The sequence below is a fragment of the Stegostoma tigrinum genome, chromosome 10 (assembly GCF_030684315.1).
Source record: "Stegostoma tigrinum isolate sSteTig4 chromosome 10, sSteTig4.hap1, whole genome shotgun sequence".
Taxonomy (NCBI): Eukaryota; Metazoa; Chordata; class Chondrichthyes; order Orectolobiformes; family Stegostomatidae; genus Stegostoma; species Stegostoma tigrinum.
In genome coordinates this window covers 10,540,332-10,559,185 of record NC_081363.1, presented here as the reverse complement: position 1 = coordinate 10,559,185, position 18,854 = coordinate 10,540,332, and the positions used below count along the sequence as shown (strand labels likewise).

Here is an 18,854-nt window from a genome sequence, read left to right as displayed (position 1 = left end):
AAGTACCCCATTCCACTAAACATTTGGCCTATTGTCACAGAATGGCGAATAGGGGACTGTCTCGAAATCACATGGTCAAGCTCAGAAGAAATGAAAGCAGTTTCTGAACTAAAAATGTCCACTGTGGCTTTGTTGAGAAAAGTCTCAATTCTCCATCAGAAGATCGCACTTTCCAGTGCTAATGTCCAGGATCTGAGCATGCAATGATGAGCAATGTTCCAGAGCAGGACTAAGACTGCGCCACACTGTCAGTCTGGGTGAGATGTTAAACTCAAGCCCTGCCTGTTCTAACGGCTGGGTCTCCGAGATCCCACTGCTCCTACTTCAAAGGAAAGCACGAGATCCAAGCCCACATTTGGTGGGTGGCCAATATTTATTCTCACTCCACATCACAAAAACTAATCTTGCTATTTGTCACACTGCATTTTCTTTTGCCATATCAGTAACCACATGTTTAAAAAGTAATCTGTTAATTGGAGGATTGTTTGGGTGATTACTAATGCAAATATTTCCTAATCTACCTGTTCAGAGATGTTAGCACACACCTCTGGAGCAGATGGGATTTGAATGTGGGTCTCCTGGTTCAGAGGTAGGGATACTGCCACTACACTACAAGGGACTCTCAATTATTGTTTAATTAAATAACCAAACATAGATACAAAAAGGAATTAGCTACCACTGCAACACTACAGATCCCTATCATAAATATGTTAAGCAACCTAGTGAGATGTGTGAAGACAGCTTTACAGCCTACCTTCTACCTCAGAGGTAGGGCTCCTCAACTATTATTGTACAGTTAAATAAACAAACAGAGAAACAAGTCAGCTACAAAACACTTTTATTATAACACAGATCAAAGTGCACACTGCATAGCACCACAAGTTGATTCTATCTATCTATCTATATATAAATAATTCCAAGGCAAATAGTCATACTCTGTCAACATTCTTCACTTACTGAGAGAGACCACAAGAGGAGTGGGCAATGCTGCTTTCTCTTCCGAACACTGACTGAGTGCAGGGCTCTTTTGTCAGTTATCTTCATTCCACACGCCCACTCCCTCCCCAGCCTGGCTTCATTCGGTTTTCACAGGCAGACCCAGGAACGCAATAACTTAAAACATAAAGGCAGAGGTGTTGAAAAACCATAACAAACACTAGAGGATGCAGGAAAAACTGAGCAGGTCTGGCAGCAACTGTGGAAAGAGAGAGAGCGAGAGAGAGAGAGACAGACAGGGTTAAACGTTTCGAGTCCTCCGAGACTTCATCTGAACTGAAAAGACAGGACAACGCTCGTGTAACATGCTACTTTCTGTACATTCTGAAGAAAAGTGCATGGAGAGCAATGGCAAAAGAACTGAGTTAAACCCGGTTGAGAGTGTTACAGAATTCAACTAATCAAATAAATTACTGTCTAAAAAATAAAATCAACAAGGGAAAACAAAGGGACAATTTGAAACCAGTCTCACAGAAATTATACGAAGCAAATTTGAGTCCAACACAAAGACTTTTTTGTTCTGGTCAGTCTTTTTGTCACTTGTAAGACAATAGGTGAGACTGCTCATTACATTTTTAACGTGGCACTTTGTGGCCAGAGAACAGGGTAAGGTTTTCTTGATGCTTTTCTTAAAAGTACAAATAAATTCAATCCCAGGTTGCAAATATCGCTGGATGTGTTCGCATTTATCACCCAGTGTTCTCGTTGCCCCTTGGCACGGTGGCAGTGATGGGTCTGCTCATTGACTTGTGCTGGCGAAGGAGCGATCAGGGGCACTGCCAGGCCCGGGTTTAAACTGCATGTAACAAAGCAAAACACCGTGGGTTCGGCAATGAAATTGGAAACAGTCGAAGAGAAGGGCTTGGCAGTATCTGAGGAGAGAAAGACAAGGTGAGCTTTTGAGTCAGGTAATGACTGGAACAGTTTCGTCCAGCTGTTATTCTTCAGCAATTCTTCTTCAGAGGAGCCAGGTGAAGCCGAGGATGTCATATGTCCAGGCAATGGTTGTGGGTGGTGGCTGGAAAGGGAGCTTGGCGGTCAGGGGAGGCTTCACTGCCAACCTTTACTCCTATCTTCTGGCAGTAGTGTTCAAGCCACGCCCTGACTCCAGCCAGGCTATAGAAGAATGGCCCCTTTCCTCCCAGGTAAGCGATCTTCTCATCCTGCACGATGCAGAACCTTTCAAAGGAGACGCCGTAAGCCACATTGCTGTCGTTGTCCATGCAGTCTGCCACCACCGGGCACCATGGGGGCAGCGGGAAGTGCCGGAGGAGGAGGCTGGCAGCGGAGCACCTCTCGGCCAGTGTCCGGTGACGGGGCAGCTGGAAGGGCGAGGTGGCGGCCCAGCCGTCCGAAGGATGCGCTTCATCGATGTAGACCAGGAGGAAGTCGGCAATAGCCTGGTATTCCTCTGCCGTGCGGCAGAAAGCGGGCAGGCTGGCCACGAACGGGGGTCAGGTGGCCGAGCCGAAATTGACCACCAGTGGCCGGCCGGGTTTGGCAAAGTCCAGCAGGCGGCACTCTGCCAGTGCTCCCACACTCTGCAGCTGCTCTGCCTCCCCTCGCTGCTCGCTGAGCCGCACCACCCGCGGATTCGGGGCCTGGCCCCCCAGCCTCACCGGCTTGCAGGCATCCAGGAGGAAGCTCCTCCACACCGTCTGCATTCCCTCCACTGTCAGCATGCGGGGCACGCCGCCCCCCGCTCCTGGGCCACTCAGCCAGGTGATCGCCTGCTTCAGCAATGCCACTGAGTCGTAGACTGCCAGGAAAAGGCAGTTGGAGAAGAAACCTGGCAGGATCTGCAGCTTGATGAGCAGGTCAACACTGAGCAAACCCATCCCTTTCCTTTCCCTCCAAACCCCCACAGCCCACCCTCTGCTTCCAGCTTAGTGCTGGGAGTTATACGAGAAAGAAGGAAGGAAACTTCCTTGATACCTGTGGGGTCTGTACCTGTCTATTTCTCCCCAGTTGTATGCTATTACACTTTTGAAAATACTGGGAAAAGTTTCTGCTGATTCTCACATCTCTCCTTTAAACTCTGTCGTTTCAGTTCAGCACCGCCCTGCACTCTGTCTCTGCTGGAGTCACCTTCTCTATCTATCTCTCCTGCACCCCTACCCCCAACTCTCTATCTCTCCTGCCCTCTCGATCTTTCCTGCCTTTCTCTCTCTCTCTCTTCCCTGCCTTTTCCTCTCTCTCTCTTGCCCTTCTCTCTCTTTCCTGCCTTTCGCTGTCTCTCTCTATTTCTTCCTGCCTTTCTCTCTCTCTCTCCTGCCTTTCTCTCTCTCTCTACCTCTGTTGCTGGCAGACCCTGCTCCTTTTAGACTAGCCCCACCGTAATGCATAAACGGCAGACGTGCCACTCATATATACACAGAGCCCTGCTAATCTCCCTGAAAGATCTTGACGTGAGCTGCTCGCCTTGGAAAGGAGACAACTTTGTATTTAAAAAAAGAGAACGACGCAGATTTTATTCCGAAACAAAAAAAACACACAGGACGACCCAACGCTGCCTCAGCTCCAATGCACTTTGTTGTTGGAAAATATGAAAGGAATAGATACTCACGCAGACACAGAGAGAGTGCAGAATGAGTCTCTTTTTTCCAATCTGCTCCCGGAACTTCACGGCCGGGTGCTACCCTTTCTTATCAAAAAGTTTCATCAGCGAAAAAGAGGGCGGGCGTGCATTTGTATGGCGCCTTCAATGCTCCAGCAAAGTCGGCGAGGGCTTTCAGGCCAAGTTGAGTTCCCTCTGGTATAACATAAAACAGAACTGGCTGGAAAAGTTCAGCAGGTCCTGGCAGCATCTGTGAAGAAAATATCAGAGTTAATGTTTGGGGTACGGGGACCCTTCCTCAGAACCAGTCTCCCTGAAAGATCTCGGCGTGATCTGCTCGATTTGGAAAGGGCTCAACTTGGTACCTTAAAACGGTTTTCAGGCGTGTAGCACTATTGTAAGGCAAGAAACACCATCAACCGATCTATGCACAGCAAGCTCCCACGGGCTGATGACCAGGCCATTTGCCTGCAGTGCTGCTGGGATAGGTATGGGTGCCTGGACTCTTGGAGAGAAGTATACAGAGTGGTAAATATTGGCAGCTTCACTGTCAGAAGCTGAAGCTTCTGGCACCTTGAACACAGCAAGAATAATTGCTGTACAGCTGTGTATGTGAACAAGCAGGTAGAATTTCCATCCTGAAGGAGTTGTGGGGGGTGGGGGTGGTGAGTGGGTTGAGGAGGATTGGCACACTCTCAAGAAGGGGCAGGTTCTCATGTTAGCTGTTCGCGGTGGCACTCCAAAGAGCTGAGTCTCAGTCGAAGGTGCCTCGAAGGTGGCAAAGCGGTGTTGGCATGGTGACTTTCCCAGTGATTAAAGCGATATCAGCACGGTGAATGTCCCATGATTAAAGCAATATCGGCATGGTGACTTTCCCAGTGATTAAAGCGATATTGGCATGGTGACTTTCCCAGTGATTAAAGCGATATCGGCACGGTGAATGTCCCAGTGATTAAAGCAATATCGGCATGGTGACTTTCCCAGTGATTAAAGCGATATCGGCATGGTGACTTTCCCAGTGATTAAAGCGATATTGGCATGGTGACTTTCACAGTGATTAAACCGATATTGGCATGGTGACTTTCCCAGTGATTAAAGCAATATTGGCATGGTGACATTCCCAGTGATTAAAGTGATATTGGCATGGTGACTTTCCCAGTGATTAAAGCGATATCGGCACGGTGAATGTCCCAGTGATTAAAGCAATATCGGCATGGTGACTTTCCCAGTGATTAAAGCGATATCGGCATGGTGATTTTCCCAGTGATTAAAGCGATATTGGCATGGTGACTTTCCCAGTGATTAAAGCAATATTGGCATGGTGACATTCCCAGTGATTAAAGTGATATTGGCATGGTGACTTTCCCAGTGATTAAAGCGATATCGGCACGGTGACTTTCCCAGTGATTAAAGCGATATTGGCATGGTGACTCTCCCAGTGATTAAAGCGATATTGGCATGGTGACTTTCCCAGTCATTAAAGCGATATTGGCATTGTGACTTTCACAGTGATTAAAGCGACACTGGCATGGTGACATTCCCAGTGATTAAATCGATATTGGCATTGTGACATTCCCAGTGATTAAATCGATATCGGCATGGTGACTTTCCCAGTGATTAAAGCGATATCGGCATGGTGACATTCCCACTGATTAAAGCGATATCGGCACGGTGACTTTCCCAGTGATTAAAGCGATATCGGCACGGAGACTATCCCAGTGATTAAAGCGATATCGGCACGGTGACGTTCCCAGTGATTAAAGCGATATCGGTATGGTGACTTTCCCAGTGATTAAAGCGATATCGGCACGGTGACTTTCCCAGTGATTAAAGCGATATCGACATGGAGACTTTCCCAGTGATTAAAGCGATATTGGCCCGGTGACTTTCCGAGTGATTAAAGCGATATTGGCACGGTGACTTTCCCAGTGATTGAAGCGATATCGGCACGGTGACTTTTCCAGTGATTAAAGCGATATTGGCATGGTGACTTTCCCAATGATTCAAGCGATCTTGGCATGGTGACTTTCCCAGTGATTAAAGCGGAATTGGCATGGTGACTTTCCCAGTGATTAAAGCAATATTGGCATAGTGATTTTCCCAGTGATTAAAGCAATATTGGCACGGTGACTTTCCCAGTGATTAAAGCGATATCGGCACGGTGACTTTCCCAGGTTTTGAAGCGATATCGGCATGGTGACATTCCCAGTGATTAAACCGATATCGGCATGGAGACTTTCCCAGTGATTAAAGCGATATTGGCATGGTGACTTTCCCAGTGATTAAAGCGATATCAGCATGGTGACTTTCCCAGTGATTATAGCGATATCGGCACGGTGACTTTCCCAGTGATTAAAGCAATATCGGCATGGTGACTTTCCCAGTGATTAAAGGGATATTTGCATGGTGACTTTCCCAGTGATTTTTGCGATATTGGCATGGTGACTTTCCCAGTAATTAAAGAGATATGGGCATGGTGACTTTCCCAGTAATTAAAGCGATATGGGCATGGTGACTTTCCCGGTGATTAAAGCGGAATTGGCATGGTGACTTTCCCAGTGATTAAAGCGATATTGGCATGGTGACTTTCACAGTGATTAAAGCGATATTGGCATGGTGACTTTCCCAGTGATTAAAGCAATATTCGCATGGTGACATTCCCAGTGATTAAAGCGATATTGGCATTGTGACTTTCCCAGTGATTAAAGCGATATTGGCATGGTGACATTCCCAGTGATTAAAGCGATATTGGCATGGTGACTTTCCCAGTCATTAAAGCGATATTGGCATGGTGACTTTCCCGGTGATTTAAGCGATATCGGCATGGTGACATTCCCAGTGATTAAAGCGATATCGGCACGGTGACTTTCCCAGTGATTAAAGCGATATCGGCATGGTGACTTTCCCAGTGATTAAAGCAGAATTGGCATGGTGACTTTCCCAGTGATTAAAGCGATATTGGCATGGTGACATTCCCAGTGATTAAAGGGATATTCGCATGGTGACTTTCCCAGTCATTAAAGCGATATTGGCATGTGACTTTCCCAGTATAAAGCGATATGGCCATGGTGACTTTCCCGGTGATTAAAGCGGAATTGGCACGGTGACTTTCCTGGTGATTAAAGCGATATCGGCATGGTGACTTTCCCAGTAATTAAAGCGATATGGGCATGGTGACTTTCCCGGTGATTAAAGCGGAATTGGCACGTTGACTTCCCCAGTGATTAAAGCAATATTGGCATGGTGACTTTCCCAGTGAAATAAGCGATATTTGCATGGTGACTTTCCCAGTGATTAAAGCGATATTGGCATTGTGACTTTCCCAGTGATTAAAGCAATATTGGAATGGTGACATTCCCAGTGATTAAAGCGATATTGGCACGGTGACTTTCCCAGTGATTAAAGCGATATGGGCATGATGACTTTCCCAGTGATTAAAGCGATATTGGCATGGTGACTTTCCCAGTCATTAAAGCGATATTGGCATGGTGACTTTCCCAGTGATTAAAGTGATATTGGCATTGTGACTTTCACATTGATTAAAGTGATACTGGCATGGTGACATGCCCAGTGATTAAAGCGATATTGGCATGGTGACTTTCCCAGTGGTTAAAGCGATATTGGCATGGTGACATTCCCAGTCATTAAAGCGATATCGGCATGGTGACTTTCCCAGTGATTAAAGCGATATTGGCACGGTGACTTTCCCAGTGATTAAAGCAAATCGGCATGGACTCTTGGAGAGAAGTATACAGAGTGGTGACTTTCCCAGTGATTAAAACGATATCGGCATGGTGACATTCCCAGTAATTAATGCGATATCGGCATGGTGACTTTCCCAGTGATTAAAGCGATATCGGCACGGTGACTTTCCCAGTGATTAAAGCAAATCGGCATGGACTCTTGGAGAGAAGTATACAGAGTGGTGACTTTCCCAGTGATTAAAACGATATCGGCACGGTGACATTCCCAGTAATTAAAGCGATATCGGCATGGTGACTTTCCCAGTGATTAAAGCGATATCGGCACAGTGACTTTCCCAGTGATTAAAGCAATATCGACATGGAGACTTTCCCAGTGATTAAAGCGATATTGGCACGGTGACTTTCCCAGTGATTAAAGCGATATCGGCAGGGTGACTTTCCCAGTGATTAAAGCAATATCGACATGGAGACTTTCCCAGTGATTAAAGCGATATTGGCACGGTGACTTTCCCAGTGGTTAAAGGGATATTGGCACGGTGACTTTCCCGGTGATTAAAACGATATTGGCATGGTGACTTTCACATTGATTAAAGTGATACTGGCATGGTGACATGCCCAGTGATTAAAGCGATATTGGCATGGTGACATGCCCAGTGATTAAAGCGATATTGGCATGGTGACTTTCCCAGTGATTAAAGCGATATTGGCATGGTGACATTCCCAGTGATTAAAGCGATATTTGCATGGTGACTTTCCCAGTCATTAAAGCGATATCGGCATGGTGACTTTCCCAGTGATTAAAGCGATACTGGCATGGAGACATTTCCAGTGATTAAGGGCAATATTGGCATGGTGACATTCCCAATGATTCAAGCGATCATGGCATGGTGACTTTCCCAGTGATTAAAGCGGAATTGCCATGGTGACTTTCCCAGTAATTAAAGCAATATTGGCATGGTGACTTTCCCAGTGATTAAAACGATATCGGCATGGTGACATTCCCAGTGTTTGAAGCGATATCGGCATGGTGACATTCCCAGTGATTAAACCGATATCGGCATGGAGACTTTCCCAGTGAATAAAGCGATATCGGCATGGTGACTTTCCCAGAGATTAAAGCGATATCGGCATGGTTACATTCCCAGTGATTAAAGCGATATTGGCATGGTGACTTTCCCAGTGATTAAGGCGATATTGGCATGGTGACTTTCCCGGTGATTGAAGCGATATTGGCATGGTGCCTTTCCCGGTGATTAAAGCGATATCGGCATGGTGACATTCCCGGTGATTAAAGCGATATCGGCATGGTGACTTTCCCAGTGATTAACGCGATATCGGCATGATGACTTTCCCAGTGATTAAAGCGATATCGGCATGGTGACATTCCCAGTGATTAAAGCGATTTCGTCACGGAGACTTCCCCAGTGATTAAAGCGATATTGGCACGGTGACTTTCCCAGTGATTAAAGCTATATTGGCATGGTGACTTTCCCGGTGATTAAAGCGATATCGGCATGGTGACTTTCCCAGTGATTAAAGCGATATTGGCACGGTGACTTTCCCACTGATTAAAGCGATATTGGCATGGTGACTTTCCGGTGATTAAAGCGATATTGGCACGGTGACTTTCCCGGTGATTAAAGGGGTATTGGCACGGTGACTTTCCCGGTGATTAAAGCGATATTGGTACGGTGACTTTCCCAGTGATTAAAGCGATATTGGCATGGTGACGTTCCCAGTGATTAAAGCTATATTGGCATGGTGACTTTCCCAGTGATTAAAGCGATATCGGCATGGTGATTTTCCCAGTGATTGAAGCGATATTGGCATGGTGACATTCCCAGTGATTAAAGCGATATCGGCGTGGTGATTTTCCCATTGATTAAAGCGATATTGGCACGGTGACTTTCCCATTGATTAAAGCGATATTGGCACGGTGACTTTCCCAGTGATTGAAGCGATATTGGCATGGTGACATTCCCAGTGATATATGAGGTCTCTGCACATTGCCTGACTGCTCTCCTGTTCTGTAATGTTACTTTAAGCGAAGACATCAGTTGTTCTATAAAATAATAGCTCTGAACGGCTTAATGTTGGAGATTTCATTAGGTTCCATCCAGTCTGATGATGCCGCATAGTCTTGAATGGAGATTAGGCAGCCTGGCATGAGCCTTGCCGAGGAGAGAGAACGTGCCACCCCTACCTCCTGATAGTCTTTGCAATTTTGCCTGATTAGCCAGTGAAACCTGAACCTATGGCTTTCATGGAATTAACTGCATCTTGATGTTAAGCCTCTTCCCATTGAGTCGATTGTAGTTACCCTCCATCACAGCAGACCAAATAGAAGTAGAACCCCTTCAGCGTGGAATCAGATTAGACTTAGCAGAGTTAAAGTCATACAGGATGGAAACAGAGCCTTCAGTCTAACCAGGCCATACTGATTCTGGAAGTTTATTCCACACACAAGCCTCTGTCTGTGTAAAAATTTACCTCATGTATTTTTTTTTATCTGCCTGCTTTCACCTTAAAAATATGCCCCCTAGTCTTGAAATTCCCCACCCTCGGCAAAAGACCCCTGCTGTTCACCTTACCATGCCCCTCATGATTTTATAAACCTCTATAATGTCACCATCCAATCTCCTACACTCCATTGGAGAAAGACCCATTCTATCCAGCTGCTCCTTACAATTGAAACCCTCTATTCCCAGTATCCTGGTAAATTGTTTCTGAACCCTGAGGGCTAGTCCTAGGCAGGGAGTTCCAGCTTTTTGACCCGGTGACAGTAAAGGATCGGTGAGATATTTTCAAGTCAGGATGGAGAGTGGCCTGGAGAGGAACGTGTAGGTGGTGTATTTGCTGCTCTTGTCTTCATTGGTAGAGGTCAGGGCTTTGGGAGGTGCTTATGTGAATTCTGCATCGAACCTTATTGATGATACACATTTATGCCACTGTGCATTGGTGCTGAAGGTGGTGGATAAGGTACCAATGAAGCGTCTGCTTTGTCCTGGACGGTGTCAAGCTTCTTGAGTATTGTTGGAGCTGCAGTCACCCAGGCAAGTGGCGGGTATTCCATCACACTCCTGATTCGTGCCGTGTAGATGGTGGACAGGCTTTGGGGAGTCAGGAGGTGAGTTATTTTTAGATTAGGTAATGATCCTGAAAGGGTTTTTGGTGGAGTTGCATTGGGAGTCACCAAGGTGATCGTGCAACACAGTCATTAAGTGCAGAAAAAGTCTCGCAATGGATGTGACATGCCTGGTGCCCGGAAGTTAATGTGAATGTTATGTGTGCCTATTGCCATTATTGCAATAAACTGTACTTGGTTATGTAAACAAGATGTTTTTAAGAATATCTAGTGGTATATCCTCTACGACAGATCATTAGAGAGATCTGAGGCAAAGAAAGGAGGATTAGTGAAAAGGGACTATCCCAAAAATCAAACCAGTACCAGACATTCCAAACCGAATACAACATTAATCTCTGTCAGATTCCTCACCACTGACCTACTGTTAGGGCCACAGTTTTTATATGGTTGTTCAGTTCAGTTTTTGATCAATGAGAACGCGAAAGATATTGATGTTTTTTGCACACTGATGGGATGTGGGTGGCGCTGGCTAGCCCAGCATTTATTGCCCATCCCTAGTTGCCCCTGTGAAGGTGGTTGTGAGCTGCCTTCCTGAACCATTGCAGCCCACGTGCTGCAGATAGTCCGAAAATACCAGCAGGGTGGGAGTTCCAGGACTTTGACCCAGCAACGGTGAGGGAACAAAGAAGCAACACGGTGCCTCACAGCTCCAGGGATCCAGGTTCGATTCCACCCTCAGGCAACTGTCTGTGTGGGGTTTTCACATTCTCCCTGTGTCTGCACAGGTTTCCTCCCGCAGTCTAAAGACGTGCGGGCTAGGTGGATTGGCCATAGTGATCAGGGATGTGTAGCTTAGGTGGGTTATAGGGGGATGGGTCTGGGTGGGATGCTCCAAGTGCTGGTGCGGACTTTTTGGGCCGAAGGGCCTGTTTCCACACTGTAGGGATTCTACCTTTCCAAGTCAGGATGATAGTAGCTTGGACAGGAAGTTGTGGGTGGTGGGGTTCCCAGATAGTGATTCAGTGATCAGAATGTTATTCAACATCAAGAATAATGGTCAGGCAGTCTCTTGATGGTGATAACTATTGCCAGGCACAGAGGTGGCGTGAATGTTTATTTACTTCTTTTCAGTTCAAGACTGAATGTTCTCAAGATCTTGCTGCATTTGGACATGGACTACTTCAGTATCTGAGAAGGGAATGTAGTCATAAAATACAACGATGACCAGACATACGTGCACCATTTGGAGGACAACTATTGACTATACTTCCTGCTCTTCTTTAAAGTAACATCGTAAGAAACTTTCGACCGCTTGAAAATCATTATGGAAAAGACAGCACCTCCACCCCTCCTGCTTTCCCCTACTGAGACTGTCAGCCCAGATATTTTGCTGAAGTCTTCGGCTTGGGATTTACCTCCCCTGCCTATAAAGAAGTAACCACCCTGTAACCCACCCCTCCCTTCCCCGCACCACTGAATACAATTATTATCCAGACGGTGAGAGTTTTAATTGGCTTCAGTTGCACAGACTCCAATCCCTTTGGTGATTTTCTAAATGCTATTACCTTTATCCTCTTGCAGAAATCGTCCCTGACCGTCACATGATGGAATCTATGATTTATTTTAGTTGTCTGGAAGGTGGCCGAAAGATCTCATTGCAGTTTACAGGAATGAATCCGATTCCTGGTTCAGGATCTGTTGAATGCATTCTTGGTCAGAGAGTAACCATGTCCTCTTTGCTGCCTTCAACCACACGGTTTCCCATCCATCATCACTCTCTTTGTGCACGACCTTCATATTACTCTGGTTCAACAGGTGCTAATCTCACCACCATGCTTTTCTGTGCAATTAAATCTTAGTCTAGAGATTTAAACACTTAGTCTGTGTTAGCTTTCCCAGTGCCAATAATGAAGAACAGCCGCACTGTCTTAAGATGTCACTTTTTAGACAAGGTCTTGAAACAATTAAAGCCTTTCCAGCACTCCAAGGCAGATATCAGTCATCTCAGCTCCGGGACATCTCTGTGGGAGTTCCTCAGGTTAGTGTCTTGGACCCAGCCATCTTCGGCTGCTTCATCAATGACCTCGCCTCCATCATAAGGTCAGCAGTTGTGGACGTTTGTCAACTATTTCCCAAAGTGCAGCACCATTCACCACCCTTCAGACACACTTTGTCCAGGCTCGGGCGGATCAGGGACAATGGTTATTTGCCAGCAGCGGACAGTCACGATGGGAGAGAGGCAAACAATTTTCCCATGACGTCCAAATCCAGTACCATTGCCGAACCTTCAAAGGTCAGTGGGGTTACCATTAATCAAGAAGTGAAGTGTGGCAGTCTGGGAAACGGTACCCATGGGTGAGTCGGTGTGAGGGACTGTACCCGGGTGTGTGTCAAAGTGAGGGACTGTACTCCCGTGTGTGTCAGTCTGAGGGACTGTACCCGGGTGTGAGTCAGTGTGAGGGACTGTACCCGGGTGTGTGTCAAAGTGAGGGACTGTACTCCCGTGTGTGTCAGTCTGAGGGACTGTACCCGGGTGTGAGTCAGTGTGAGGGACTGTACCCGGGTGTGTGTCAAAGTGAGGGACTGTACTCCCGTGTGTGTCAGTCTGAGGGACTGTACCTGGGAGTGAGTCAGTGTGAGGGACTGTACTCGAGTGTGTATCAGTGTGAGGGACTGTACCCGGGTGTGAGTCAGTCTGAGGGACCGTACACGTGTGTGTGTCAGTCTGAGGGACCGTACCCGGGTGTGTGTCAAAGTGAGGGACTGTACAGAGGTGTGTGTCAGTCTGAGGGACTGTACCTGGGTGTGAGTCAGTGTGAGGGACTGTACCCGGGTGTGTGTCAGTATGAGGGACTGTACCTGGGTGTGTCTCAATGTGAGGGACTGTACCCGGGTGTGTGTCAGTGTGAGGGACCGTACCGGGGTGTGTGTCAATGCAAGGGACTGTACCCAGGTGTGTGTCAGTGTGAGGGACTGTAGACAGGTGTGTGTCAATGTGAGAGACTGTACTCAGGTGTGTGTCAATGTGAGGGACTGTACCCGGGTGTGTGTCAGTCTGAGGGACTGTACCCGGCTGTTTGTCAATGTGAGGGACTGTACTCGGGTGTATGTCAATATGAGGGACCGTACCCGGGTGTGTGTCAGTGTGAGGGACTGTACAGAGGTGTGTGTCAGTCTGAGGGACTGTACCTGGGTGTGAGTCAGTGTGAGGGACTGTACCCGGGTGTGTGTCAAAGTGAGGGACTGTACTCCCGTGTGTGTCAGTCTGAGGGACTGTACCCGGGTGTGAGTCAGTGTGAGGGACTGTACCCGGGTGTGTGTCAAAGTGAGGGACTGTACTCCCGTGTGTGTCAGTCTGAGGGACTGTACCTGGGAGTGAGTCAGTGTGAGGGACTGTACTCGAGTGTGTATCAGTGTGAGGGACTGTACCCAGGTGTGAGTCAGTCTGAGGGACCGTACACGTGTGTGTGTCAGTCTGAGGGACCGTACCCGGGTGTGTGTCAAAGTGAGGGACTGTACAGAGGTGTGTGTCAGTCTGAGGGACTGTACCTGGGTGTGAGTCAGTGTGAGGGACTGTACCCGGGTGTGTGTCAGTATGAGGGACTGTACCTGGGTGTGTCTCAATGTGAGGGACTGTACCCGGGTGTGTGTCAGTGTGAGGGACCGTACCGGGGTGTGTGTCAATGCAAGGGACTGTACCCAGGTGTGTGTCAGTGTGAGGGACTGTAGACAGGTGTGTGTCAATGTGAGAGACTGTACTCAGGTGTGTGTCAATGTGAGGGACTGTACCCGGGTGTGTGTCAGTCTGAGGGACTGTACCCGGCTGTTTGTCAATGTGAGGGACTGTACTCGGGTGTATGTCAATATGAGGGACCGTACCCGGGTGTGTGTCAGTGTGAGGGACTGTACAGAGGTGTGTGTCAGTCTGAGGGACTGTACCTGGGTGTGAGTCAGTGTGAGGGACTGTACCCGGGTGTGTGTCAAAGTGAGGGACTGTACTCCCGTGTGTGTCAGTCTGAGGGACTGTACCCGGGTGTGAGTCAGTGTGAGGGACTGTACCCGGGTGTGTGTCAAAGTGAGGGACTGTACTCCCGTGTGTGTCAGTCTGAGGGACTGTACCTGGGAGTGAGTCAGTGTGAGGGACTGTACTCGAGTGTGTATCAGTGTGAGGGACTGTACCCGGGTGTGAGTCAGTCTGAGGGACCGTACACGTGTGTGTGTCAGTCTGAGGGACTGTACCCGGGTGTGTGTCAAAGTGAGGGACTGCACAGAGGTGTGTGTCAGTCTGAGGGACTGTACCTGGGTGTGAGTCAGTGTGAGGGACTGTACCCGGGTGTGTGTCAGTATGAGGGACTGTACCTGGGTGTGTCTCAATGTGAGGGACTGTACCCGGGTGTGTGTCAGTGTGAGGGACCGTACCGGGGTGTGTGTCAATGCAAGGGACTGTACCCAGGTGTGTGTCAGTGTGAGGGACTGTAGACAGGTGTGTGTCAATGTGAGAGACTGTACTCAGGTGTGTGTCAATGTGAGGGACTGTACCCGGGTGTGTGTCAGTCTGAGGGACTGTACCCGGCTGTTTGTCAATGTGAGGGACTGTACTCGGGTGTATGTCAATATGAGGGACCGTACCCGGGTGTGTGTCAGTGTGAGGGACTGTACAGAGGTGTGTGTCAGTCTGAGGGACTGTACCTGGGTGTGAGTCAGTGTGAGGGACTGTACCCGGGTGTGTGTCAGTATGAGGGACTGTACCTGGGTGTGTCTCAATGTGAGGGACTGTACCCGGGTGTGTGTCAAAGTGAGGGACTGTACAGAGGTGTGTGTCAGTCTGAGGGACTGTACCTGGGTGTGAGTCAGTGTGAGGGACTGTACCCGGGTGTGTGTCAGTATGAGGGACTGTACCTGGGTGTGTCTCAATGTGAGGGACTGTACCCGGGTGTGTGTCAGTGTGAGGGACTGTACCCGGGTGTGTGTCAGTCTGAGGGACTGTACCCGGCTGTGTGTCAATGTGAGGGACTGTACTCGGGTGTATGTCAATATGAGGGACCGTACCCGGGTGTGTGTCAGTGTGAGGGACTGTACCCAGGAGTATGTCAGTCTCAGGGACGGTACCTGGGTGTGTGTCAGTGTGAGGGACTGTACCTGGGAGTGTGTCAATGTGAGGGACTGTACCCGGGTGTGTGTCAGTCTGAAGGACTGTACCCGGGTGTGTGTCTGTGTGAGGGACTGTACCCGGGTGTGTGTCAGTATGAGGGACTGTACCTGGGTGTGTCTCAATGTGAGGGACTGTACCCGGGTGTGTGTCAGTGTGAGGGACTGTACCCGGGTGTGTGTCAGTCTGAGGGACTGTACCCGGCTGTGTGTCAATGTGAGGGACTGTACTCGGGTGTATGTCAATATGAGGGACCGTACCCGGGTGTGTGTCAGTGTGAGGGACTGTACCCAGGAGTATGTCAGTCTCAGGGACGGTACCTGGGTGTGTGTCAGTGTGAGGGACTGTACCTGGGAGTGTGTCAATGTGAGGGACTGTACCCGGGTGTGTGTCAGTCTGAAGGACTGTACCCGGGAGGTGTATCAGTCTGAGGGACTGTACCCGGGTGTGTGTCAATGTGGGGGACTGTACTCGGGCGTGTGTCAGTCTGAAGGACTGTACCCGGGTGTGAGTCAGTGTGAGGGACTGTACTCGGGTGTGGTTCAATGTGAGGGACTGTACTCGGGTGTGTGTCAATATGAGGGACCGTACCCGGGTGTGTGTCAGTGTGAGGGACTGTACCCAGGTGTATGTCAGTCTCAGGGACTGTACCCGGGGGTGTGTCAGTGTGAGGGACTGTACCCGGGTGTGTTAGTGTGAGGGACAGTACCCGAATGTGAGTCAGTCTGAGGGACTCTACCCAGGAGTGAGTCAGTGTGAGGGACTGTGCCCAGGTGTTTGTCAGTGTGAGGGACTGTACCCGGGTGTGTGTCAGTCTGAGAGACTGTACCTAAGTGTGTGTCAATGTGAGGGACTGTAACCGGGTGTGTGTCAGTCTGAAGGACTGTACCCGGGAGTGTGTCAGTGTGAGGGACCGTACCCGGGTGTGTGGCAATAAAGGGAACTTACCTGGGTGTGTGTCAGTGTGAGGGACTGTAGTCAAGTGTGTGTCAATGTGAGAGACTGTACTCAGGTGTGTGTCAATGTGAGGGACTATACCCGGGGGTGTGTCAGTGTAAGGGACTGTACCTGGGTGTGTGTCAATGTGAGGGACTGTACCCAGGTGTGTGTCAGTCTGAAGGACTATACCCGGGTGTGTGTCAGTGTGAGGAACTGTATCTGGGTGTGTATCAATGTGAGGGGCAGTACCCGGGTATGTGTCAGTGTGAGGGACGGTACCAGGCTGTGTGTCAATGTGAGGGACTGTACTCGGGTGTGTGTCAATATGAGGGACCATACCCGGGTGTGTGTCAGTGTGAGGGACTGTACCCGGGTGTGTGTCAGTCTGAGGGACTGTACCTAAGTGTGTGTCAATGAGAGGGACTGTACCCGGGTGTGTGTCAGTCTGAAGGACTGTACCCAGGTGTGAGTCAGCGTTGAGGGTCTGCGCTGAGGTGTGTGTCAGTGTGAGTGACTGTACCCAGGTGTGTGTCAGTCTAAGGGACTGTATCCGGGTGTGTGTCAGTCTGACTGACTGTACCCGGGTGTGTGTCAGTGTGAGAGACTGTACCCGGGTGTGTGTCAGTGTGAGGGACTGTACCCGGGGGTGAGTCTGTGTGAGGGACTGTACTCAGGTGTGTGTCAATGTGAGGGACAGTACCCGGGTATGTGTCAGTGTGAGGGACGGTACCAGGCTGTGTGTCAATGTGAGGGACTGTACTCGGGTGTGTGTCAATATGAGGGACCATACCCGGGTGTGTGTCAGTGTGAGGGACTGTACCCGGGTGTGTGTCAGTCTGAGGGACTGTACCCAGGTGTGAGTCAGTCTGAGGGATTGTACCTAAGTGTGTGTCAATGAGAGGGACTGTACCCGGGTGTGTGTCAGTCTGAAGGACTGTACCCAGGTGTGAGTCAGCGTTGAGGGTCTGCGCTGAGGTGTGTGTCAGTGTGAGTGACTGTACCCGGGTGTGTGTCAGTCTAAGGGACTGTATCCGGGTGTGTGTCAGTCTGACTGACTGTACCCGGGTGTGTGTCAGTGTGAGAGACTGTACCCGGGTGTGTGTCAGTGTGAGGGACTGTACCCGGGGGTGAGTCTGTGTGAGGGACTGTACTCAGGTGTGTGTCAATGTGAGGGACAGTACCCGGGTATGTGTCAGTGTGAGGGACGGTACCAGGCTGTGTGTCAATGTGAGGGACTGTACTCGGGTGTGTGTCAATATGAGGGACCATACCCGGGTGTGTGTCAGTGTGAGGGACTGTACTCAGGTGTGTGTCAATGTGAGGGACAGTACCCGGGTATGTGTCAGTGTGAGGGACTGTACCAGGCTGTGTGTCAATGTGAGGGACTGTACTCGGGTGTGTGTCAATATGAGGGACCATACCCGGGTGTGTGTCAGTGTGAGGGACTGTACCCGGGTGTGTGTCAGTCTGAGGGACTGTACCCAGGTGTGAGTCAGTCTGAGGGATTGTACCTAAGTGTGTGTCAATGAGAGGGACTGTACCCGGGTGTGTGTCAGTCTGAAGGACTGTACCCAGGTGTGAGTCAGCGTTGAGGGTCTGCGCTGAGGTGTGTGTCAGTGTGAGTGACTGTACCCGGGTGTGTGTCAGTCTAAGGGACTGTATCCGGGTGTGTGTCAGTCTGACTGACTGTACCCGGGTGTGTGTCAGTGTGAGAGACTGTACCCGGGTGTGTGTCAGTGTGAGGGACTGTACCCGGGGGTGAGTCTGTGTGAGGGACTGTACTCAGGTGTGTGTCAATGTGAGGGACAGTACCCGGGTATGTGTCAGTGTGAGGGACGATACCAGGCTGTGTGTCAATGTGAGGGACTGTACTCGGGTGTGTTTCAATATGAGGGACCATACCCGGGTGTGTGTCAGTGTGAGGGACTGTACCCGGGTGTGTGTCAGTCTGAGGGACTGTAGCCAGGTGTGAGTCAGTCTGAGGGACTGTACCTAAGTGTGTGTCAATGAGAGGGACTGTACCCGGGTGTGTGTCAGTCTGAAGGACTGTACCCAGGTGTGAGTCAGCATTGAGGGTCTGTGCTGAGGTGTGTGTCAGTGTGAGTGACTGTACCCAGGTGTGTGTCAGTCTGAGGAAATGTGTCCGGGTGTGTGTCTGTCTGACTGACTGTACCCGGGTGTGTGTCAGTGTGAGAGACTGTACCTGGATGTGTGTCAGTGTGAGGGACTGTACCTGGGGGTGAGTCTGTGTGAGGGACTGTACCCAGGTGTGTGTCAGTCCGAGGGACCGTACCCACGTGGTGTGTCAAAATGAGGGACTGTGCACAGGTGTGTGTCAGTCGGAGGGACTGTTCCTGGGAGTGAGTCATTGTGAGGGACTGTACCCGGGTTTGTGTCAGTCTGAGATACCATACCTGGGTGTGT

At 49.3% G+C, this 18,854-nt stretch overlaps 2 protein-coding genes across 2 annotated transcripts in view; both read right to left on the bottom strand.

Annotated features, from left to right (window-relative positions):
- Window positions 1-821: 821 nt before the first annotated feature.
- dio2 (iodothyronine deiodinase 2) lies at window positions 822-3,348 on the bottom strand. Its single transcript, XM_048537912.2, has one exon. It carries the CDS (start codon window positions 2,832-2,834, stop codon window positions 1,983-1,985), a length of 852 nt encoding a protein of 283 aa, XP_048393869.1. The 5' UTR covers window positions 2,835-3,348; the 3' UTR covers window positions 822-1,982.
- Window positions 3,349-3,547: 199 nt separating this feature from the next.
- LOC125455519 (centrosomal protein of 128 kDa) overlaps window positions 3,548-18,854 on the bottom strand; it is a 475,711-nt gene continuing 460,404 nt past the window's right edge. The window contains exon 22 of the mRNA XM_059648981.1: window positions 3,548-3,803. Coding sequence (XP_059504964.1) covers window positions 3,645-3,803 — 159 coding nt within the window. The 3' untranslated portion in view covers window positions 3,548-3,644. The remainder of the gene's footprint in view (window positions 3,804-18,854) is intronic.